This window comes from Mchenga conophoros, linkage group LG9 (assembly GCF_057382185.1).
Source record: "Mchenga conophoros isolate Kocher_MC1m ecotype Shallow Benthic linkage group LG9, M_conophoros_male_GT1.1, whole genome shotgun sequence".
Taxonomy (NCBI): domain Eukaryota; kingdom Metazoa; phylum Chordata; class Actinopteri; order Cichliformes; family Cichlidae; genus Mchenga; species Mchenga conophoros.
In genome coordinates this window covers 26,217,095-26,241,437 of record NC_140534.1, presented here as the reverse complement: position 1 = coordinate 26,241,437, position 24,343 = coordinate 26,217,095, and the positions used below count along the sequence as shown (strand labels likewise).

General features: G+C 42.8%; 2 protein-coding genes across 8 annotated transcripts in view; both read left to right on the top strand.

Annotated features, from left to right (window-relative positions):
• ncoa2 (nuclear receptor coactivator 2) overlaps positions 1-10,850 on the top strand; it is a 61,363-nt gene extending 50,513 nt beyond the window's left edge. For 3 of the 7 annotated variants that reach the window (XM_085287258.1, XM_085287256.1, XM_085287257.1), the window contains 11 exons: positions 104-302; positions 416-616; positions 1,373-1,576; positions 1,994-2,123; positions 2,291-2,456; positions 2,574-2,870; positions 3,885-3,965; positions 4,159-4,633; positions 5,435-5,612; positions 5,933-6,137; positions 7,365-10,850. In XM_085287258.1, coding sequence (XP_085143384.1) covers positions 104-302; positions 416-616; positions 1,373-1,576; positions 1,994-2,123; positions 2,291-2,456; positions 2,574-2,870; positions 3,885-3,965; positions 4,159-4,633; positions 5,435-5,612; positions 5,933-6,137; positions 7,365-7,376 — 2,148 coding nt within the window. In that variant the 3' untranslated portion in view covers positions 7,377-10,850. The remainder of the gene's footprint in view (positions 1-103; positions 303-415; positions 617-1,372; positions 1,577-1,993; positions 2,124-2,290; positions 2,457-2,573; positions 2,871-3,884; positions 3,966-4,158; positions 4,634-5,434; positions 5,613-5,932; positions 6,138-7,364) is intronic. The other 4 variants (XM_085287259.1, XM_085287263.1, XM_085287262.1 and 1 more) reach the window with 4 other exon arrangements.
• Positions 10,851-12,690: 1,840 nt separating this feature from the next.
• Positions 12,691-16,760, top strand: prdm14 (PR domain containing 14). The gene is made up of 8 exons (XM_085287264.1): positions 12,691-13,324; positions 13,594-13,647; positions 13,758-13,918; positions 14,007-14,277; positions 14,359-14,561; positions 14,892-14,993; positions 15,852-16,071; positions 16,469-16,760. Exons 1-8 carry the CDS (start codon positions 12,691-12,693, stop codon positions 16,627-16,629), a joined length of 1,806 nt encoding a protein of 601 aa, XP_085143390.1. The 3' UTR covers positions 16,630-16,760.
• The last annotated feature ends 7,583 nt before the right edge of the window (positions 16,761-24,343 follow it).

Here is a 24,343-nt window from a genome sequence, read left to right as displayed (position 1 = left end):
GATTTGTGCATTTACAGGTGAATGAGTGAAGGGTTTCTTAATGGGAGCCTTAACAGCAAATTTAATTCACTTTTTTCCCCCCACTTGTCTATCTGTCCTCTAGTCATCGGAGCTGGATGACATCCTGAATGACCTGCAGAACGCTCAGCCACAGCTCTTCTGTGAGCCGCGGCCTGTTTCGTTGCCCAGTCCCATGGACAAACAGAACATCATCAATGACATCCTGCAGATGTCCGAGAGCAGTCCTGTCATGGCTGCACAGCCGCAACACCGGGGCCTTGGGCCCGGCATGGGACCCACTAGTGAGTCCCTTTCTTTGTTTGAAAAACAGAAAAAAGTGCACTAACCACATTGTATATTCATAAAATACTCCAATGAGCATGCAGGAATAAGCTGCATTTATTCCTGTCTTCAGACTTTGGCGGTGTTCGACCAGGCCAACCAGGAAGGGGTTTGTCTGTTAGAAGTGTGTCTCTGGACGTGAATATGTCCCCCCAGCAGCCATCATTACAGTACCCCATAAGGACCACAAGCCCATACACTGTTATGCAGCAACAGCAAGGCATGGTGGGGAACCATGGCATGATGGGTAACCAGGCTGCTATGGTCAATGCAGGTAGGTGTGATGGTTATGATTTGCAGAAGCTTGTATTTGTCTGAATGTGTGTGATACTGCCTTCACACCTCACTATATCCTAAAAAAATGAATTAAATCCATGTTTAAATGCTTGTTTATGCTCAGATTGCTGGATGAAAATATTCAGTCTGTAAGAGTGGCTTATCTTGTTACTGTGCAGGTATTTAGCTACCAGAAGCTTTGTTTTAGTTTTGTAGTCTAATGATAAATCACATTTGAGCAGGCTTTAGCTGCATGAAGGAAACCCTGAAACATTGGCCGTCTTGCTCGGAGGCTAAATCTTGAGATCATTGTTTCTCAGATTACATAGCGCTGAATGTGTTTCCTCAGTTTAGATTGACTGTCTGTAATGAATCTCTTTTCAGTTTTTGACAGGTTTTTGTGAAGTGTGATTTCCACCTTTCAATCTCACAACAACCAAACAAGTAGAGACAGAAATGTATTTTTCTTCTCCTAGATAACTGTGGTAACACTTAGAGCTGCTCCTGAGTTCTGAGGAAGGACTTCGTTCCTCGTGTGTGTCGCTCACCCTTTAACGTATCATGCCATGGCACTGTGACTCACTTCCTGTGACAGGAAACAATCACCCACACTGGCACAAAGTTCTCTGACTGCTACTCCCACATATTAGTCTTTCCTCCTTATGTAGCATCATGGGGGCAGCGGGCATCTACTGAAATCTGTCCTGAGATTTTTCTCATTGGTTCTTATCTTCGTGTGTGTGTGTTCCCCCAGCACTGATGGCTCCAAGTGGTCCACGGCCAGGCATGCAGCAGCAGGAGGGCTGGGTAGGCCCAGCTTCTGCACCTCCTATAGGAGCGCCGGGCCCTGGCCATCAAAATGCCATACAGGGCAGGACGGGACCCAGTGGTACTCCCATGAGGCCCAACAGCCAACCAGGGCCCCGACAGATGATGCAGTCTCCAATTATGCCTAATAGTAAGAGCGCTGTGTACCAAAAAAATACATATTACAATGTTTTAAATGCAGAAAGAACCACACTGCTGGTTTTCAGACTGAGCAATGCAATAAAGCTATTTCCCAGCCCCTAAGAGAGTACCAGATTCTCCAGCATGTCAGTATAGAAACCCAGAACAAAATTACTTGTACTTTGTGGAAATTAGATCTGAGTTGTCAGGTGTGATCCATCTAAAACTCCTTAGCAGATATCTACTTGTCATACTTGTAAAAGCTGCCATCTAGTGGTTAACCACAGTGCAGCACATGGCGTTAACTCAGATCTGCTACCCTGCACGTTCCTTTATTTTAAAGAGTATTCACTCTTGATTCATCATGACCCATAAGTACTTCACTGTCTAATATTTAGCCAATCTTTTTTTTTTCTTCTCTATTTAGCCCAACCAGATATAGACATTGGAATGGTTGGTGACCATTTCTCACAACAACAGGCTCCACCCAACCAGACGGCCCCCTGGCCAGACAGCATGATGCCAATTGATCAGACAGCTTTTGTAAACCAGAGCAGGTAAGCTCATTACCAGCGTAGCTCAGTGGCATAATTTTACACAGTTAACATTTTTATTCTCATCAGACTTCTATATTTTTTAATAGTTTAACTGTTGGTCTAAATGTTTGCTGTGGCATATACAAGACAATGTTTTTAAAATATTTGTTTGTCTCCTCTTCGCTCAGGGCTCCACCCCAGGATGATCTGCTGTGCAATACAGGGCTCAGCTCAAGTGATGGCAGTGCAGTGGACGAGGGGGCTCTGATGTCTCAGCTGTACACCGCACTAAAAGACTTTGATGGCCTGGAGGAGCTCGATCGTGCTCTGGGGATCCCTGCTATGGTAGAACAGGTGGGATTTCCATCCTGCCAAACCTACATTATAACATTCTTGGTTTTTAAGTGATGTTTTATTATTTTTGTTTGTGGTGCTGCATTTTTTTTAATAATATATGGCTGCCTGTTTCAGAGCCAATCACTGGAGCCAGACCAGTTCCCCCAGGAACCCTCGGTGATGTTGGATCAGAAGCCCCCCATGTACACCCAGCAGTTCGGTCCCCCAGCATCACACATGGCACCGAGAGGCTACCCTGGTGGCCCCATGCAAGAGCCAGGTTTCCACCCGATGCCTGGCCAGATGGGTCCACGGCCAGGTTTCCAAATGATGCGAATGCCGGCCCGGCCAGGACTCAGGCCTACTGGAGTCGTCCCCAACCAGCCCAACACACTACGACTGCAACTCCAGCACCGGCTTCAGTCACAGCAGGTGCACATGAATCTAGACTGTCCTGACACTGCTGGAAGTACTCTTGCTCACTGATTCTTGACTCTACTATAACCTCTCTCTTTAGGATCGAGAACACACGGACAGGAATTGTGTTTTTATCCTTGAGGGTGACATTTTAGCAGCTTCGATGACAACATAGGAACTTTTAAATCTACCTGCCACGCATTAGGCTTCCAGTGGACTTTAGCCTAATTCTAATGTAAAACTATAGATTATGTTATTTTCAAATCCTGATTAACAGTGTCTTCATAAAAATTAGATTATTTAACCCTCCAGGGTCATGGATATAATTGGCCATTTTTTCCTACTTTTAATTTACTTTATACTTTTAAAATTAAGTATAAAGTTGAAATTATTTTTTTAAACTATGAAAACCACAAATATGTTTAATGCATCATATTCATAACTTGAAATGCAAATATAAATTGTTGTTTGCTAAATTTGTACACAGGCATGAAACCTTCGAGGTGTGTGACTCCTGTTGTCCACCTGCAGATAGCGTGTACATTTCAATCTGCCTTTGGTGGCTTTTTGGCCATTTCTGATATTCAGTAGTGGCTTCATTGACACACAACGAGCGGCCTCATTGTTTTGACACACACAAACAAAAACATGACTACACTACACACTAACTGTAGAATCCAAACATGCTAAATGTCTCGAAACTTGCTATTTATATCGCTCTCTTTTGCCATTACTTTCATTTTTTTCTCCTTTTCCTTAGCAACCAAATACCACATGTTGCCATAGAAGTGTGTGATTGGTTGATGTGATGTATTTTTCCACCAATAGGAAAGGTGTCTTGTTTTTGTTTTGTTTTGTGTTAGTGCTTTGAGGGCTTTCCTTGAAAATCCTGTTTGTTTGTTTGTTTGTTTGTTTGTTTGTTTGTTTGTTTTTGTTTTTTTAGACACACAGCATCTCCGTCAGCTACAGAGGGTTAAAAAGTGTATATTTCTCTCTGTAACAACCATTTTCCTCTGTTTTTTCTTCCAGCAGAATCGCCAACCAATGATGACTCAGATGAGCGGTGTGTCAAATGTGAACCTACCTCTTAGAACTAATGCTCCAAACCAGGTATATGCCCACTATCATTACATGAGCCGCCTGCACAGACATGTTGTGACTGTACGTAGGGTTCATCTCTTTAATAGCTTGCAGTAAATTAAAGGCTATGATGTCAGTGTTGTGTAGACTTGCTTTTTGTAGATGCTGTTAGTGGGGGTTTTTGTTTTGTTTTTTATATTCAAACCACCTCTCTTACTTGAAGGGAACCATCAATGCTCAGATGTTGGCACAACGTCAGCGGGAGCTGCTGAGTAATCACCTGAGACAGAGGCAGCAGCAGCAGCAGCAGGTGCAACAGGCCCAGCAGGTCCAGCAGCAAAGGAGCATGGCCATGAGGGCTCAGGGCCTCAACCTGCCTCCCAACATGGCCGCCGGAGGCATGAGTAACCCTCGGAATCCCCAGGCCAACCCCCAGCAGCTCCCCTACCCGCCCAGCTACGGTACCAGTACAGGCCTGGCTTCGTCACCTCCCCCTACCAGCTCCTTCCCCTCTCCTCTCTCCCCCAGCCTGCCCTCTCTTACCCCCAACCTCCACCTGCATGGCACTTCCTCCTCTTCCTCCACTCCCTCCTCCTCCTCACAGATGATGATGGGAAACACAAACATGATGGGCGGACAGTACGGGGCCGTACTCAGCCCCCAAATGCAGCACAGTGCCTTTCAGTTTCCCAACTCAGGTACTGCTCCACCACCCCAGCCAACCACACACCTCACCCTACTACCTGTGTTCGTGTTCGTATGTGTGTGTTGATGTGACCACCTGAGCTGCTTCATGTGCTTTTTGGTAGCTGCTATCATGCGATTTGTAACTTTATATACTGATGACTAGAATAATCAGCTTCCATTGCATCATGCAAATCATACTTAATATTCTCCCCTTTAAAACGGAATAACTTGTGAGTAGTTGTCTGTAAGTGTGGCCATATGTCTTTATTATTTTGTGCGCTGTCCAAAAAGGGTGACCTGGCTATTCACTCTTGCTCCACCAGGGGACACTAGAAGCACAATAAAGCATTATTTCATGCTCCACACTGATGCCAAACTCTAAATATTGTGATCAGTAAGGACATGAATCATCTCTGGTACCTGTCAGTCTAACAGCTTGACATGCAGCCTGGGTATGATCTATATAATTTGGTAATCTGGTTTGTTAGAGAACTTTTTATTTATGGCTTGTGGGTGCCTGCAGAGCAATAGTTTCATCTCTCTCTCCCCTTTCTCCCTCCTGACCTATCTCCCAATCCATTTTCTTTCTAGTTCTCTGCCTTCTATTTGTCACATGCATGACGGAAATATAAATTTTGGCTAATAATTCTGGAATGGGCTATTATCGCGTGAGGTGCTCGTCAAAGTGTTTTGTCTTTTATGTGGCATGTTTGTGTCATTTGCATGGAGTCGACTACACTTCCTTACTCATTGCATTGGTTTATTAACAAGTCTCCGTGGGTTGAGTCGGGCTGACCTCTTTTGATCCACAGGTATGAGCCAACAGGCAGATGGAACATTTGGAGGTCCCGGCACACCACAGAGCCCTCTGCTTTCACCCCGCATGGCCCACACACAGTCCCCAATGATGCAGCAGGGCCAGCAGAGTGCTGCTTTCCAGGGTTCCCCTGACATGAATGGATGGCCGCAGGGTAATATGGGAGTCAACAGGTAAGGATGGCTGATGCACCTCATTACAGCATCAGTTCATGTTGTCAACTCGAGTTCTATGAATATATGCGTAGCTATTTTTAGGAAGGGCTCGTGAGGAGATTCATGATTATCAACAACATTGTTGATATCCATAGAGAGTATTGACATCCATTATCCATAGAGTTGTTTGTACCACTTGTTAAAGATGAAAAACTTGCCAGATTTCTCTGGCTGACCGAGCAGGTCACACCCCAAAGTGAGTGTTGTCACGTACTTTTCTTTCTGCATTCATATTATTGATTTTGTGTTTACTTACACAACTTCTCTCTCCTCCGCAGTATGTTCTCGCAGCAGCAGGCATCGCCGCAGTTCAGCCAGCCGAATAACAGCAACATGTACAACGGCAATGGCATAAACCTCAACAACGCGTCACTGGCCTCCAACATGGCAACCAGCAGCATGGGCCAGATGGCCGGACAAATGAGTGTCACGTCCATGGCCTCGGGTCCCTCACCTGGCTTGCCCTCCATGGGGCAAGAACAGGTAAATACTTTCAGGCCAGTCCAGATACATTGGTCCTTTAAATGAGACAACATTAGGAAGCTTTTTTATTTTTTTTCTAATTGTTAGAGCAAAAATGGTGAAACTTGAGTGGTTTAGGAAATACCCACTGGTGTTTCTCATCCTTTCACAGTCGGGCATCATCGGGCTTGGCCTGACCGAATTAGAGGTGTTCAGGGGCTCCTGTAATATCCTCAGGGTATCTCTTTACAGTCGTACTCTGTAGAAATCAGTTCCAGGTTAACTGAATGGACCCCACAAAGTTTTACACAGTAATCAGGGGACCAAGAAATACTAAAAGGCTTTTCTCTCCACTCCTGGCTTCTACTATCAGTGTTTGTCTTATCATACGACCCCGAGTGTTTGGGTACACTTACTGAACCAGCAGGCTAGTGAATAATTTAGTTGTTTACGTAACTCTTCATGCTGTAGTTCTGCTGCATAACTTGAACTTAGAGGTCAGTGATGTAATTAGCAATGTGCACTTCCAAGCCGGAGCGTTGAGACTGTAGACGGCTAAAGACGGGTATGCCGATCAAAGACCAGCCTCTGTCAGCTGTGGACTCACGAGCTGGTTGGCTTAACATGGAGAGCTTGACTCCTTAAGGCCTCAGATCTGTCAAATCGCCACAGCCTTTACACACATTCAGGAGAGTGACCCTACGTCATTAGGAGAGGTGAAGTCATACTTGCATGTAGATAAGCTACTTCTCCCACTCACTAAATGTGAAAATTTTTCACTTTGGCAGCACTTAGTTGCTGGTGTTTATCATTGTTTTAATGTTGTCCAAGTTAATCCTCCTTCCTTTTTCTCACTGGTATTGTTAGCTTGGTATATGGAAAGCACTGTTGTTGTCCGCGATGCTTTTAAGCCAATAAAGGGCCATGAATATTTAACCAAGGGGCTGCCATTCGATGTCTGCACTTGAGACTGTTGTAACACACCAGTATACGTGTCACTTGATTTATCTCCCTTGCAGGATTATAGAAAAATATTGGCACTTAGATTATTTCAATTATTTACTGTTTGCCCATTAGTGCAGGCATCTGTGATTTACCGACTTGTTTTTGAGCCGACGATGCACTCCGCTCTGCAAACAAGTTTAGGTTCTGCAAGTTCAAGTTAACCAGTCAGATGTGCTGCTGTTGAATTGCGGATTCAGTAACTGCCTTTCTAGTTGGGACTTACAGTGTGCCGTTTCTCTGCAGAAATACTGTTGACCCCCATGGAGCTACTCACCTGGACCTCAGTGATCAACCTGGCTCAAGAAGCGCGTCGGCCCTTTAATTATTTAAAAAAGAAAAAGAGAGAGAGAAAGAAAGAAAACACGTAATCAACCGACTGCCCCTTGAACCAGCCAGGCCGTGCCCTGACCCCCGACCCCTCGCCCCTCCCCAGCTCAAGTTTGCCGTCTGTCCAGCTGGATCCCACTCAGACACTGGCTGGGGAAGGATCGCGGATATCTGTCCCAACAAGCCTAATCCTCCTGGAGGGAGAGCCTCGTGACGAGCCAGTCAATCTGCCTGTCCACCTGCATTCACCGTAGTGTGACTTACTGTAGGCCTCCTGGTGGGGTACACTGACTTAAGGGGGCGGCAGTGGGTGGATTTTGTTCAGATGAATGTATTCCTCTCAGTGGACAGCGGCCATTTACAATCTCATCTCGAAAGATCACATACACTGATTTCTTCTCTTCTCTACCCCCGGAGCCCCCTTTATTCTCCACCCCCTCCCCCAACCTCTGGATCGTTGGAGAAATTTCCACATAGTTCCGAATGGCAGCAAATACTCCCAAGTTATGTTCACACTTATGGATGGAGCTCAGACACTTAGCCGATTTTGCCTTTTTGCTGTTCTTTATTTTATTGTTTTTGTTATTATAATTATTATTATTGTTGTTGTTGTTTTTTTAGATTTTTCCTATTTGTTTGTTTCTGTTTGTATTTTTGTTGTTGTGAAAATTTAAGATGTAGAGTGAAAAATATGGTGTTTAGAAAAGAGAGTGAGAGAGAAACTGAACGTGGGGGGGAAGAAAACACTGCAGAAGACTGGTTTGAATGGTGAATTCTAAGATTAGATTAATTAAAGAGGTTTATATAGTGTATAAAATTAAGTTTTATTTTCTGTATAGATTCATTTTAATTATTGTAGATTATTCTTTATCTTAGTAGCAAGAAGAATATTTCTAAAATTGTGAAAGAGGCACTTCTTTTTATAATTTTAACAGCAATGGTTGTATTCTTTCTGAGAAGATTCTTCTATTAACCTGAATGGTGGATTTTGCTTTGGTCATGTAGTTTCAGAAGATGTCAAAATCAAATATAGTTTGAAATTAATTACAGAGTTTGTACATAACAATAAGTAAAATCGTTTTCTTTCCTATTTATTTTATTCCCTGGGGCTTAACGTCTCTCAGCCTGGTCCCCAACTGCCTCCTGAAGCAGAGCAGTGTTTTGGGGGGAGGGGTTGTGTGTGTGTGTGTTTTTTGAGGAAGTGGAGGGAGAACCTTCACCTTCTTAAAGTTCTGGTACAGTGCAGACAGGGGTGCGGGCGGGAGGTAGGGAGGGTTGTAAATGGGTGTGCTGTGTATACAGTGTACAGATTATCGCTTGCTTCTCTGCCTTTAGCATAGAACACAACAAAAATAAATAAAAGAAGGAAAAAAATCAATTCAACACAGCCATACACTAAAAAAAATAAAAAATAAAAAAAGATAAAGTGTGCTTTCTATGTTGTCTGGAGTGGAAAAATGCTTCATACAAGCTGCTAGGTGCAAACTGTTCTGTGTGTTGTAAACAAGCAATAACAATTACTTGAGAATCTTTTGGTTTGGTTTTTTTTGGTTTGGTTTTTTTTTGTAATTTTTGTACAGTTTCCTGGGAAAAAAGGACACGTTTTTCCTCTGCGTTTGGATGCAGTATTAAACACAGTTTTTTATTGCAGTTTGTACCAAGAAAGTCTACATCCACAGACACACACACATACACAGCACACACACACAGCGTTCCTATTAGATTATGCAGCATAGGCTGAGATCTGGAGAGGGAGTTAGTTTGTGGTCCCCATATTGACACATGCCCTCTCTGCCTCCAGCCGTTCTTCTATAGCAGAGGTCAGAGTTAAGACTGCACGCTTCACAAGAGCTGCTCTGACAGACACTTAGCCATATTTTATGACCTCAGGCAGTTAGTTCACCTATAAAGTGTTCAGTAATGACCTGCTTGTTCTTGTGCCCCACCAGACGGGGGGGTTGGTTTGGCCTTCACAAGATCTAAAGCGAGTCATCTTCTCTAACCTCAGAAGATTTTCCTCAAAAAAAAAAAATAAACTTTTTATATTGACTATTTTAACCCAGGACAGACTTTGAGCAAGCCAAATAATCTTCACATTTCAATTGGATTTCTGAATTCTACTCATTTTCTTTTTATTTATTTATTTTTTCTAAGTAACCATTTGATGGTTACCATGGTTTGGCCCACAGGAAAAACAAGAAATTTATGATGATGTCACTCAACAGGGTCTGATGTAAATGTTACATCATAAAACAGGAAGAGAATCACTCTGAATGTATTGTCCATAAAGGCCTAAGGATGTGACTGGTGGTGCATTGAGGTGTGGACAACATGTGCGGTTACACCGTGCTCTTCTCGGTGTTTCTGACGTTATCCATCGTTGCTTCTTTTTCCTTGTTTTTTCCACTTTTAATTTCTGTATGAAATTTGAAGCTGTAGCAATTCAACTGTGGAACAAAGGAAGCCTGCATTAACGCTTTGGTTGTTCTGCAGGTGCTTTTTTTGTTGTTCTAGTTGTTGTCGTAGACCTACAGGAGATCCCACCTTTTTGATAGATGCTGTTTTGATTGTACAAGGAAAAAAAAAAAAAAGATGCGGCCGTGCAGAATCAGCCTTTTGAGCCATTTTTAAAAAAGGAATCACAGCCCTTTGCAAAATTTCCAAAGATTGTTAAGATTTTAAAAAGACTTAAAGCCATGTTGGTAGCAGTGCATTTTTTTTTCTTTTTAGCACTTATAATGAGGACAGGAGCAAATAAATGATTTTTGCCCCTCACAGATATCCAGGCTTTGGACCCATGAATCAAAAATATTTTTTTCCTCTGTAACTTATGGTTTTGAAGAACTTTAAATGCCCTTTTGTATTGTCTGCCAATTTCTTAGAGCTAAGATGCAACCTTGAAATGCTAAAAACCCTAGCATAATGCCTTAGATTTTGTCCGTTCTTGTACATTACACCGCTGTCTGTATAAATTTGTATAATGACTTGTGTACAATATTGAATGGGTGCATCATTGTTCAACTCTTCTCAGCTGCTGGGAACTTGGTCACGGTTCTCCTTTGCTCTCTGTTCCGTGTTGGGTCATCTCCTCGCCCTCCGCTCACTGTTTGTATGGACAAAGGTGATGATACATAGGGATACCGAAGCAATATGTAATATACTCTATGGACTTTCTGAAGAAAGCTTACTGTTGTGTTTTACCCCCCTCCTCCCGAGATATTTTTTCTGCATTGTTCACGAGTCACACTGTATACCCGCATCGATCATTGTACCCCTAGTGTGTGAGCGTTTTATGCAAAGTTAGATATACAAGAGAAGTTAAAACCACAGTTATGCAAGTTGTGAACTAATATGGCTTCGCTGATGCTATTTGCCTTGTAAATAAAGAATTCTGTTATTGCATTATTTAATCGAGCGACTCTTATTTCATTTCCCAGCGCACGAAGATTAGTGTTCAGGTTTTGTTTTTCTAACTGAAACATAAAAAAGTTATTAGCTGGCTACTTAGTGACATCTTTATTTAGTTTTTCATAAACATAACAAAGTTGAACAAATATATTTCAGTATATGATAAGCTATTGTAAATGTTATATAATTGGTAGACTTTTTTTTATTAATATAAAAGATCGCAAGTCATCGAATCGCCAAAAGTTTCGAATGAAATATTTCATTCGCCAGTAAAAACTGAGCTTTTTAAATGGTTTTATGAAGCTGTAGGCCTCTTATGTTTGTTTTATTTTTCCAAAAAAACACAAGAAGCTCCGCTGATCTAGAGCACAAGAAAATTGCCTGTTTAAAATTAGCAATAAAAACCTTTTATAAAAAAGCAAACAACTTTACATTTGCACTTTACTGAAGTATTGATGGGGATTGGGTTAAGTTTTTTTTCTGTATACAATAAAGGTCGGAGCAGTGATCTAATAAATGCCTGGTCATTTCCCCGCTATTTTTTTTTTTAAATCTCTTCTTTATTTCTAGCGTCTAAGTGTGAAGCACGATAATCCACTCCACGCCTCATGAGCAAATTGAAATCTTAGGCTCGTTCTCATAATCGGCCTCACTGTGGCAAAGAGAGCCGACTCCGAAGTGCAAAGAACACGGGGGTGGGTTGGCCCTGAGAAAATCTATTCCTATGGGGTGGGTGGCATTGAAATGCATGAGGTTGAGCTGACTCCTGGCCAATAGGAGTAAGGAGATAGCTGTATACAGCATAGGTGCCCTCAGATGACCACAGAGCAGCACATCCTCTCTTAAGTTTCGGCTGCTCCCGGCAGAATCTGAACGTTTGTCTGCAGTGTTTGATTTTACAGCACGGGAGGTTGATCAAACTCTGGCCTGTGGGCATGACGGACACATCGCCCGCGTGAAGCTCCTCTAATTGTTTTCAGAAGGTAAGCTTCTTTATTAAAGTTCACAAAATGTTTGTAGCGGTCCGCTTTAATTTCAGTCATCATTTCACATGATTCATATTTGTTTGTACCTTTAAAAAAGTAATTTTAAAGCCCCCCCAGCGGGCATTACGCACTCCTATCGCGACCCTATTTCCCTTCATACAGCGGGCTGATTGTAAAAGTCATTAAAAGCTTCATTAATGTTGACCTCTGCTCTGGCCAGCGGTTCTTTAATTAGTGTCATGACCCTGATTTGTCTCTCTATTTACTGGCTGACTGGTAAACTGTTCCTAAAAAGCACACCATCATGCAGTGGGGTCATCTGAAAAGCCTCTGATGAACATTTGATGTGTGGCTTGTGTGTGACCCTTCAGCTGGAAATAATGCAAAATCGGCTGTCCGAGTTCACTGCGGATTGCTTTCCCCCTTTATGTGCGCAGTATTTTCATCTGTCGCCGACAGTTTCATTGCTTTTCATTTTAAAAGAAAAACACTGCGAACCTGTTGTAGATTTCAATTTCTTAGCCATAATCATCTGCAGTTTGTATCAGTTCCACATTTAACCAGAGGGTTGCCAAGCTTCTTAACACCTTTGGAAAAATCTTAAAATATTTGGAAGAAATGCTCATAACTGGAGAGCGAAGTAAAGTCTTACGTTCATTAAAATAATCAGTTCTGGTGGGTTCGGCCTCTTTTGATGTCCTGTTTCCTTTTTTAGATTTCTTACATTAAACTTTTATGACTACACCCCCTCCCCTCTACCCACGCTCCCACTTGCTTCTATCTCTCTTCCCCACAGAAGGCTACATCATCTTCTCCATTTGACCCTTTGCCTCACCTCCTGTGCTGTCATGTCGGTGTCCCTGTCCAGCATCCCTGTAATGCTGAAGGAGAAGAGCTATCCAGCCGGCATGCTGAAGGGCAGTCCTGCCCGCGGCTTCTACCCAGCTCCTCTCCCCGGCCCTCATCACTATGTGGACTTCTTCCCGCGTACGCACAACCTTCTCCACCCGCTCAAGTCCCTCAGTCGTCTGGTGTCGGACGCTCAGGCTTCCCTGCCGCTCAGCCTGCACGGCGGGGCCACTCCCTTTCTCGGCCAGGCCGGCCACAACGCCTCGGTCCTCCACGAACACATGTTGAGCGCCTCCAGCATCCCGTATCTGAGCCAGATGTTGCCCGGACACCCACTCTACTCCAAACCGGAGGAGCTGGCTGCTGTGGTGACCGAACACGCCGCCGGTCCGCTGTCTTCAGACTTCAGCAGCCCGTCCAGTGAACGGTCTTCTTCTGCTCCTACATCCGCCAACACACCGCCCAAGGAGAGCTTCCTTCGGCTCCGGAGCACGGACCATTCCACAGAGAAAAAGGGCGCATCGTACAACTTCAGTGAGGACGACTTGTTCACGGTGCTCTACGGATACTCCGGCAGCCAGGAGCGTAGCGTGGGTCGCGCCATATCAGGAGTGGCCCTGCCGGAAAACTCAAGTGAGAATTCAGATTACGGACTATGGACTAAAATGACTGGCGTTTCATTTTGTTTGGTGTGCGATAATAAAAACTGCCCTTGATTTCACGCTATCCCCCAAACATAAATGTTTCCCTGTCACTACTATTATAGCCGAATATAACACATCGATCAGAATCTTTGTAATGCAGTTAAAGATGAAACACTACTCAAATACTCCCGCTCAAATAGTAACGATAAACCTTTTTTATCTCCCTATTTTGTTCACATTTGTTTGTTTTCTCTTTAGTTTCTGACTCACACATTTTCCCACTGGACAAAGAAACTCTTGAACTTCCAGAGGGTAAGAAGCCACCATTTTTATCTATTTATTTATTTGAATCACCTTTACGTGTGTCCTTGATTGCATGATAGAGTAATGAAATCTGAGACCGCTTTGGCTCTGTGCTGCAGGGTTAACCATTCTCCAGGCATCCTGGGGAAACGCTTCGAGCTGTGGTGTTTTTGCGGATAAACGCAGTATTCCTAAAGGCGCCCGTTTTGGACCTTTCCAAGGAAAACTAGTCAACACAAGCGAAATTAAAATATACGACGATAACACCTTGATGTGGGAGGTAGGGTGGTGAATTGTCTCCTCACAGTACTGGTCTTTATCTAGATTTTTTTTGTCGATACTTCTAATACTTCTAACACACCCTGCAGGTGTTTGAGAACGGCCGCCTCAGTCACTTTGTGGACGGAAGAGGGGGATCTGGTAACTGGATGTCTCTGGTGAAGTGCGCTCGCTTTCCCGAGGAGCAGAACCTGGTTGCCGTGCAGGTCCAGGGCCAGATATTTTACGAGGCCTGCAAGGAGATCACGCCAGGCCAGGAGCTTTTGGTGTGGTACGGAGACTGCTACATCCAGTTCCTCGGGATCCCCCTCACACTGAAAGACCCTAGAGAGGACAGCAACGCGGTGCCTCCCTCTGAAGGTCAGGATTTAATCTTCTTCAGTTTTTTAATCATCATACATATATTTAGTGTTTTTGTAAAAATAAAAAGTTTTTCCCCAGATTCAAGCGAAGGCTTCAAGTGTGACAGATGTGGGAAGGTTTTTGCGTACAAATACTACAGAGACAAACACCTGAAATACACCCGCTGCGTGGATCAGGGGGACAGGAAGTTTCCGTGTCACCTCTGCAACAGATCTTTCGAGAAGAGGGACAGATTACGGATCCACATCCTCCACGTCCACGAGAAACACAGACCTCACAAGGTACAACATCCCTGCATCCGTCTTGCTTTTGTGAGGGATTTCCACACAAACCTCCCTTTACATGGTTGTGGTCTGTGAAAAGTTTTAGATGGTGCTGAAAGAACAGCTCCTACACTGCGTCACAGGGACCTTCAGATTTTTATTGGACGTAAAAAAATAAAAAAAAATAATAACATTTATATGAGACTTGCATTTTGTTTTGTTTCTGAAAAGCGAAAACAACTCCGAAATGTATTTAAACCCATTCACAAAATGAGGTTAGGTTCTTTTTAGCTTTATTTTGAGCTTAATGCATTCGAGTGACACTTTGTGTATGTGAATTTGCTGCAGTGCTCGGTTTGTGGGAAAAGCTTCTCCCAGTCCTCCAGTCTCAACAAACACATGCGCGTGCACTCGGGTGAACGTCCGTACAAGTGTGTCTACTGCAATAAGGTAAGAAGCTTTTTTTGTATTCTTTCTAAAGATGCGTTTGGCTTGACAAAGACGAGACCGTTTGACAATTGGCTCGATGCTGAAGAAAAATAGGAATAAATCCTGGAATTCGACTTAATTGCTGGTGCCAGAATAGTTTGAATACGCCATGGGTGTGCTGCCAAAAATAAATATATACAAACAAAATAAAATGAAAATCTTAGAAACATAAATTGTTTTACCAGCAATAACGACACTGTCCTCTGAGAGGTTTTTCCCAACCTGCTTCTATTAGACCTGCAGGCTTTCTACTCGTTCCTCTTTAAACCATTTCGGGTTTCCTCCTGTTACGGTGCATTTGGCACGCGCCTCTCCTTATTGTTCCTCGCGGAGGGCACGCTCTGCATAGACACTTACATGCTAATTATCGCCAGATGTACACCCACCCCTTTGTCTGCCAAGATTATACTTTTATTTTATGGCCCTGGAATGAGCAGAAGTTTTTTTTGTTCTCGATATCCTTCCCTTTTTATGCGGACTGTGGACGTTTTGTTCAAGCTGTTCCCCTTTCTCCTTTATTTCGACTATTTTAGCAATGTGGCACGAGCCCAAAGGTTTTTGCCGCCTTTGAGCACTAGGCTGCCCCTAAAAATGCCACAAAAACAGGGGGAAAAAATCCTTTAACAAAAGTGTTCACGAAATGTTAAGGAGCATTAAAAAAAATCAAAAATCAAAACTTTTTCTGAAAAATATTTTTTGGCTCCTGTGAAAAAGGTAACTGTTAGCTTATAAAAAAAAATAAACAACGTTTATCTTGCCTTTAACTTGACAACTGAAATTGCGCTTATTTACCCAGTGTTTTAAACTCCACTCTCCCAGGCCTTCACTGCCTCCAGCATTCTGCGCACACACATCCGACAGCACTCCGGTGAGAGGCCCTTCAAGTGCAAGCACTGCGGGAAGGCCTTCGCCTCCCACGCCGCCCACGACAGCCACGTCCGTCGGACGCACGCCAGAGACAAGCCGTATCCATGCGAGCTGTGCGGAGTGTCTTTCCAAGAAGAGCAGGAGCTTAAATACCACATGAAAAGCCACAAAAGTAAGCGCTCGATTTAAAATACCCGCATGGGAAGTGTTTTAGGCTAACAGCATGGCATCAGGTGTTTATTTTATGGGTTCAGACGTTTTTATGGGTGCTGTCTAAAGCTTCATTACAGTAGAGCAATTGAAGCAATCGAATATTAAGAGGAATAGAAGTTCAGTACTATTATTATCATTATTATTATTATTATTATTATTATTATTATTATTATTATTAATAATAATAATATTCCATAATAAAATTAACCTAAGACAGTTGAAATATTAATTAGCTTTGCTACAGACTGCTGTCATTGGCAATGCCCTTAAAAAAAAACTACTGCAAACTGCCAAACTAAAATGTTGCATACTTTTTTTTTAAACTACATATTTTCTGGTATTTTTCTTCCCCGCAGAAAGGCAAATCTTGGACAGCACCATTCTCCCGTCTTCTCCGGAGAGAGGATTGCAGGAGGAGTCCCTGTTTCCGCTGAAGGACCATCAGAAGAATAGCGGACAAAACTTTCCTTACAGCGGCTTAACAGTTTTAAATCCAGAATATCGGCCCTGGAACTAGACTCCACTTTCTTCTGTAAACATGACTGATCCTGTGATATATTCTAGATGATTTGAGACAGCACAAACACAGCGAAGAATCTTTACGCAGTGTTTGTGGTGAGACTGTGAAACATGAAGGTAAATTTGTTGTACAGGCCTATTTAAATAGGTAGATAATAACTGGATAATTTGAGCTGCTGGGCAACTGTGTCCGCGTCTGTTTATATATGAACATGTTGTGTATTGTCATATGGCTTAAAGCTTCTCTACTATTGTTGTGCGGGACAGTTTTGATGCATTGTAATGCCTATTATTGTTATTATTATTATTATTATTTCCTTGCGTCATCTACCGCTTCAAAAGCAAACCTATTTTATCGCTGTAGATTTGAGTCGATTTGTGTATAAATGTACCCCCCCCCCTCCTAATTTATAATGTATGATAATGTTTTTTACTGTAATGTTAAGCTGCCAGAAAGCAACTACAAGAGTCGTCGTTTGTTCACTTTAAGCGTCCACTTTTTCATGGTTAACCTAAAAAACAAAAATCAGCGCATGCAACAAGAGTGTTTTTGCTCTTGTTTATTTCCGAATGTAGAAAATGTATTTCTAAAACGAATAAAATAAATTAACATTGCCCACACTGTGCACTCTGGCTTGTTAATAGTCTTAAAGGGTTTTTTTTGTTTTTGTTTTTTATGTTTTCATGATGAATAAAACCTTTAAACAGTTGTTATTTACCATTACAACCAAGAAGCAAGAGTTTTATTTTATGTAAATTAACATAACTGCATCTCAACATGCCTAATGCAATCTCCATTCCCAATTCCAGACATGCATCCATCCAGTCAGGCACATGTCACTCCATATGCATTTACAGTCTGCCGAGCTTTTTTTTTTTTAAGCCACGTGATGAATTGGATGCGTCATGCTCACAGTAAAAATGAACAAACCCCACAGGACCAAATGAATGACAATGAAATGAAGCAGTAAGGGTCATTTCTCCACACACAAAGGCAGTCGCCATGACTGACATCTGCCCTCATGCTGGCACAAACTGTCCCACATGTGTTCCCCTGAGATCGGATAGATAGAGAAAAGTGTGTGTGTGTGTGTGTGTGTGTCTTAGGGTTAATTTAAGGAAAGCCCCAATTGGTAGTGTGGTGGTGGCAACAGCATGAGGTCTGACAGATGACACAGTGTCCAGTCTTTGTCTCTGTGCTCTGTTATGTCACCTTTAACCTCTTGGCTGCCATCCTTCAAACTGTTTGGAGGAGTAATATCAATCACACTGCAAAGGTAGGTTCAAGTAGAACGTAGAAGAGGAAAACTATGAAGCAAGACACTGAAGAAAGTGAGCGAAAACACATCACGAAGCACAACATTTTACAAGTGCCAGTAAAACAAATTAGACATTCAAAGTTGCCATCAGCTCAGAGCAATTAAAGACTGAAAATTAGACTTCCTCCTGGGTTGTCTGCAGAGATAAGAGCAGTAAAGAGATTAGCAATCACTCCAGCCTCTCTGTTTATTTTCTATAATGGATGGACAGCAGTCGTCAGGGTCAGGGGTCACCTCCTTACTCAGTGTTTAACAGCCTCCCTCTCTCTTCAAATAGCCAAAATATGGATGCTTGAGCAAGTCTAGATCAACCTTCAATGGACTAGCCCCTCCCACGTATACAACCCCTCAAGCCACCATGAATGGGCCCACTGTGAAAAGACAAGATACTCCCCTTTGTGGTCTTCCAGGAGCAAAAGGGGTGGAGGAGAAGGACGGGACAAGAAACAAAGACAAAAAGAAAGACAGAAGGAGAAAAGCGAGAATGAGCTGCCAGAGCTGAAATACTGAGATTGTTAGCATGCTGTGCTAAAAGACTGGTTTTACTAGCGCCTCTGTGATTGGCTGATTTAGAACTCAGCGCTAAAGCATGGAAGAATTTTTATTTAGGTTGTTTATGTGGATTGATTTCACACTTAACCACCTGGCAAGCTAACAGGGCCCTCTAAAGGGCAATTCATCGGCTTCATCTCTGTATTAATGTGATATTAATGATTGGAGGAGTGGAGTTTTTATGGCAGTTAATTCCCTCTGAGGTTGAAGCAATAGAGCATAACATTCCACAAAGCAGTTTCAATACTTTGATACTCTGTAACACTCAAATGCGACCCGTAAGAGTGCAACATTCAGTGGTATGATTCAAATATTGAGCTAATCATGCATTTACACTCATGATTAGCTCTTCTCTTCTCTTCTCTCATACAGAGCTGAGTAGTCAAATGCTCTGATGTATTAGCTTCTATCGATTGCCTAATAGCTGTCAGTGTGTATGTGTGTTTGTGTGTGCTGTAGTCTGATGTCGAGGCTAGCCGTTGCTCCAGACAGGCCTCAGATCTTCAGCTGAGTGGACTCTTAAAATACAACCACAGCAGCTCTGCGTCCATCTGTGCCTGAGCCTGCGTCAAACCACACAGCAACTCACTGATGAAAAAGATACATGAGAACTTTAAAACATGTTTCTTCTTGTTCTTTACAAATGGTCAAAGTTTAGTTTTGATTGCTACTGCCCCCTTCATCCAGCGTTTACCTGATTGTCTTTTGCATTTCGGTCAAAATATGCAATTTATGCACAAAATATACACAAAAGAAAAAGCTGACAAGGGTGACTTCCTGTACCACCTCTTGCCTGAACTCTCTTAGCCAATATACAGTTCAGTTTTATTTCTATAGAGCTAAATCACATGTCACAGGTTCAAGGGGCTTTATATTGTAAGGTAAAGACACTGCAATAATACAGAGAAAACCCCAACATTCTGACGACCCCCTCATGAGCAAGCACTTGGTGAGAGTGGGAAGGAAAAACTCCCTTTTAACAGAAAGAAACATCTACACCAGTCAGGGAGGGGCAGCCATCTGCCAGATTATTAATCGAGATAAATAATTGAATGTAACCTCTGACGACTAGTATTTCACGAGTGAGATGTGATCCATTGTTCATCATGGTTCTCACTTTAGACAGAGTTCTCCTCTTTGTCACCGTAGCGGCTCTGTGGTGTAGCGTTTTGACCATTTGATTAACTAACAAAAGATCCCTGGTTCAGTCCTGGGAGAAAGCTCAAACCCAGAGGGATTCGTGTCAGGGAGGGTGTCTGGTGTAAAAACTCAGCCAAACCAAGCATGTACAGCTTCCTGCTGTGGAGACCCCTGTGAATAAGGGAGCAGCTGAAAGTAGGTTCTTTATCACCATGTCCAGAGAGTCTGAAGAAGAATCAGAGGAAAGATTCTGGTCCTCTCTCAGTGATTTGTTTATTTCTCAATCATCTGTTGTTTCACTTGTACTTCGAATGACTGTAATGCATCTTTCATTTAATTTAATTTTAATTAATTTTATTAGTTTCATGTTGTTCAATTGCATGTAGGCACTGACTCTGCAGTTGTTTTTGATTTTTGCATGTGTTAATTCAGTCTTTTAAATCTACTTTGTTGCATTTTTAATCCCAGCTTTCTGACATTTAGTTCATCCTTTCAGAGAAGGTATTCTCTGTGTGACCCTTTCTTTCAAAGAAATATTAGACTTAAGTCATTTTAGTTTGAAAAGACCTACTGAGCTATGCCACCCCCTCCTGTTCCCTCAGCTGAGAGATGAAGCTGATCAGCTTGTGTCCTGCCATTCATGCCTCGGGTTGAAGATGTTTTCTTCGGCCAGTGATTTCCACTGGGACAGTGGACAGTAGAGGAGTAAGACATACAGAGAGGATCAGCATCCTGCATGCTGCTGGCTGGATGAAAGCAGATCAAACACTGTCTGCAAAGCCCCTCCATATTGCTCCTGAGAGTGTGTATCCTCTAGGTGGGATTGGTGTGTAGGGTGGGCAGATGGCCTTATCCTTCCCTGTGGGGGCTGGTGTGAGGTTCCACTGTGGTCCCATGGGGCAACATATTTGCTGACACACACTCTTACAAACACACACCTCACATAACCCCCAGCAACTCACAAAGCAACCTATGAGAATCTACTGTATACATTATATCTGAGTCTTCTGGTACCTATCTATCAATCCATCTATTTATATCCACCCATCCTGTTTGAACTATTTAACCCCTGATGGATTGCAGGGCTTCTCTTTCGAGTCAATTCATATGCAACTAAGCCGAAAGCAGTGATTCTTCTTGTAGGCTGACATGTGGCATTGTCATTCGGGATGTTAGAAAGTGTTATAGAGTTCTCCTCCCCATGCGTTGCGCTTTACAAAAGTTTTTCTCTGTGTGCTATCTGAGTGTCTTTAGCCGCAAGGCTTTTGTCCGTGCCCAACTGTTATTCCTGCGGGTGATGAAGTTGGTGGTAGGTTAGTGAGGAGAGGACTTAGTGTTACTGTACTGCCCTTGCTCCCTCCCTCTTTCTTTTGCTTCTGTTTCTACAGTACATCATCCCACCTTTTCTTGTGACGCCTCTGATGTGCATGCATTGAAATACTTCTTCAGAACCTTTTTAAGGTTATTTGATCCAATGAGAACTGGTGTAAATACTGTATATGTTTTTTTGTTTTTGTTTGTTTTTTCCGCTGACACGCGCTGACCATGTAATTCCTTTGGAAGAGCTTCCTCATGTTGTTAGACCCCCAGTTGTGCATGAGTCTTTTCTGGGGTGAGTATTTTCTTCATTCTGGTGCATACATGCATTAAGGCACTTCAGGCATCCTTAATGTTTTGTTTTTTTGTGTGTTCCTGAGGGAAGGATTTACAACATATGGACACTGTACTCCTGAAACATGCGCATCCATGCACAGACAAGGTGACCTCTCTGCCTCTAAAGATGTTTGCCGTTAGTCCAGCTAATCCTGACTAAGCTGTCCACTTAGATAAACACTTGGAGGGTGTCGCTCCCGTATGGTATACAAAGAGTAAGTGCCAGAGTTCAGTTCACGTTCTCACTTTTACTGTCACATCTTGGGGAATGGATCCTTCCTTGGGGGAGGAAAGAGAGATAAAGATTTAGAGACAGTCTTACACATAGCTTATTGTACCAGTGTCACTTTTCTACAAATACTGAAGAGCACAGAAGATGTGAACATGGAGGAAGTGGGAGATTTCATTCCTCTTGGGGTGGATTAGCTAATAAGCACCCTTGTCTTTTCCTCATCTTCCTTGTTTCCTTCATCAGTTTTTCCCTGAGAATGCACAGTCACCAGCCACACAGGACAGCCAGTGATTGATTTTCCCACTGACTATCACGAGAGCATAGGAGTGAGCTGTGCAATCTACTATAACCAGTGAGTGTACACTGGACGGCCACAAAATTAAAACCACTGACAGGTGAATTGAATAAGATTGATCATCTCATTACAGTAATGTGCACTGTAACGTCATCCACACACAGCCCACTATAGTAATGGCACTCACTGATGGCAGCGGCCTCCCTTTGGAGGACAGTGCGCCGCACCAAACTGCAATAATTGCTCAGAACAGCTTGGGGAACACAGCAAAAGGGTGTAAAAATGAGTTTTTCCTTCCCACTGTCGCCAGGTGCATATTTGTGATAGGGTCATCTGAAGCTAGTACAGTCTCTGTAAATATCATGCTCTTCCCTTGCCTTTAAAAATGTTGTAATTCTAACTATGCTTCTATTGTTTGTGAAACAATTTACTGTGACCCCAGTCAGCTCCCGCTGGTCTGTGAGGTCAAAGGATAGAAGAAACTAAAAGGCCCCAGGGTGTGGATGTTTAGCAGCTACCTCAAGACTGACATGACTGTTTAAGCACCTGATGGTTCGCACTGGTGCCAAACATCGGCAAATCCGAGGCCAAACGGTCGTAAACCTGCTCATCCAGGAGACCAGAGGTAATGATTCAACAGAGCGCGAGCTGACAGTGATGGAGATGAAAGGACGAGGCGGTTGCTGAGTGCACTACCACAGCTAAAAGTACATGTGCTTCTGCTTTGCGGGTCACGCCGTGCATGCGTGTTCCTAAGTGTATTGTCTATCAAATGTTTGTGACTGTGCCCTGCCACAGGAAAATAAAGTGTCTTGGCCCTGGAGCCGCAGTCGTCCATCCCCACCCCCAATACTGAGTCATGATGGCTTTTTGACAGTAGAGCTTGGAAGGCAAATGCCCCCGTCCTGCTGAAACATTCATGTAGCCTTATGATCCTCTCCTCCAACTAATGTACCCTAACAGGCCTTTATGGCCTCACTCTAGCCTAGCGTCACCTTAGTGCTGCTTCCCGGCATCTAAGTCCTTAACACCCTGCTGGTCTTTTAAGCCCTTTCAGCAGTTTTACTGGAGAGGCCTTGCCTTAGGAAGTTTTCCTTAGCAGACAAAGGAAGGCTGCGTAGTCATTACTGCAAGAGACGCTCTAAATAAAGCTGCATATATGCACATGTGTGTCCTCCATGTCTTTGGGGATGGCTAAGGCAGGCTCTGTCATTTGCTTCCAGGTTCATGTTGTTTCCCTTCTTGTTTCTTTCATCCTTCACATGTGGTCATTGACAGTTTTTGCAACCTGACTCCTAAGCACTGCATTGATCTGTTAAGATTGTCACTTTAAAAAAAAAGCCCCATTAGGGTTTAAGGTTTGACAGTTGATATCAGCATCCGTTAGTGCTGCGTAGTGACCCGGAGAGCAGACAGGAAGGCGTTGAAGAGCAGGAAGGGACCACTGTGTGTAGTTACATAGTTTGCTTTTTTAAAAAAACAAAAAAAAAACAAGAAAAAAGTCAGAAGATAAAACTTAAGAAAAAGTCAAAGTGCTGTAAAGCTTTCTGCACTGAGCAAAATGACCTCAGTGTGTCATTGGACCGTGTCCTCTGTGTGTGTCCACCCTGTGTGGGTCCACAGGGAGATCTGGCCTGAGCAGTGTGTTTTACTATTCTCTCGGCCTCCCCACTGTGTTTACCTCTCCGTGGTAAAAATGCCATATGCTAAATGGGCTAGTGTTACGGCTCTGGTTTCCAGGCGGCCCATCGGCCCCACACACACTCCAACATCAGTCAGAATGGATATCTAAGCTATATCTAAGCCTATAAAGTAGAACATCATTGATCTGTTTATGCTTTTTTTTAACAATCTCCAACACATGAGATTCATCTCGGTCACAGACAATCTTCTGATGCTCATTGATTCATTTGGTAACACCAGACCAATTAATTAGCGGTAGCAATCATTGCCGTCCTTTGTTTTCAGTCCTCATTGAAGCATGATCTATTACCTCACAGTGTTTACAATTCAGGAAGTCAACTGAATAATTGTTGCTTGGTTTGTTTTATTTTTAATTAAGCATTCAGCAACACATATAGGCTCACGCCACACAACTTTACACCCCAGACTACATTATTGACAATGTTCTTATTGACTGAGATAATAGTCATAGAAAATGCCTCAGGATACGGTAAGGACCAGTCCATATCTCTCTTAATGTGCATTCATCAGAAGAAAACTGCACACGTCTGCAAGAATTTTCTTCACTTCTGGAGTGAAGTGAAGAAATGGTGCATAGTGTCTACATACCAGATATAAAACTGTGTCCAAACATCTTTATTGTATCTGTTTTACTAAACAGTTTACTAAATTTAAATTATCCTAATTACAAGTTGTAAATCACTTCAACTGAGGGCTGAAAAGCACAACACAATACAAGCAGGCAAAAAGTGAGCTTTTACTTACGAGCTGCTACACAAAAATCTATGCTAAGCTGACATTAAATTAAAATTTTAAATAATGCCCAAAATTAAATCAT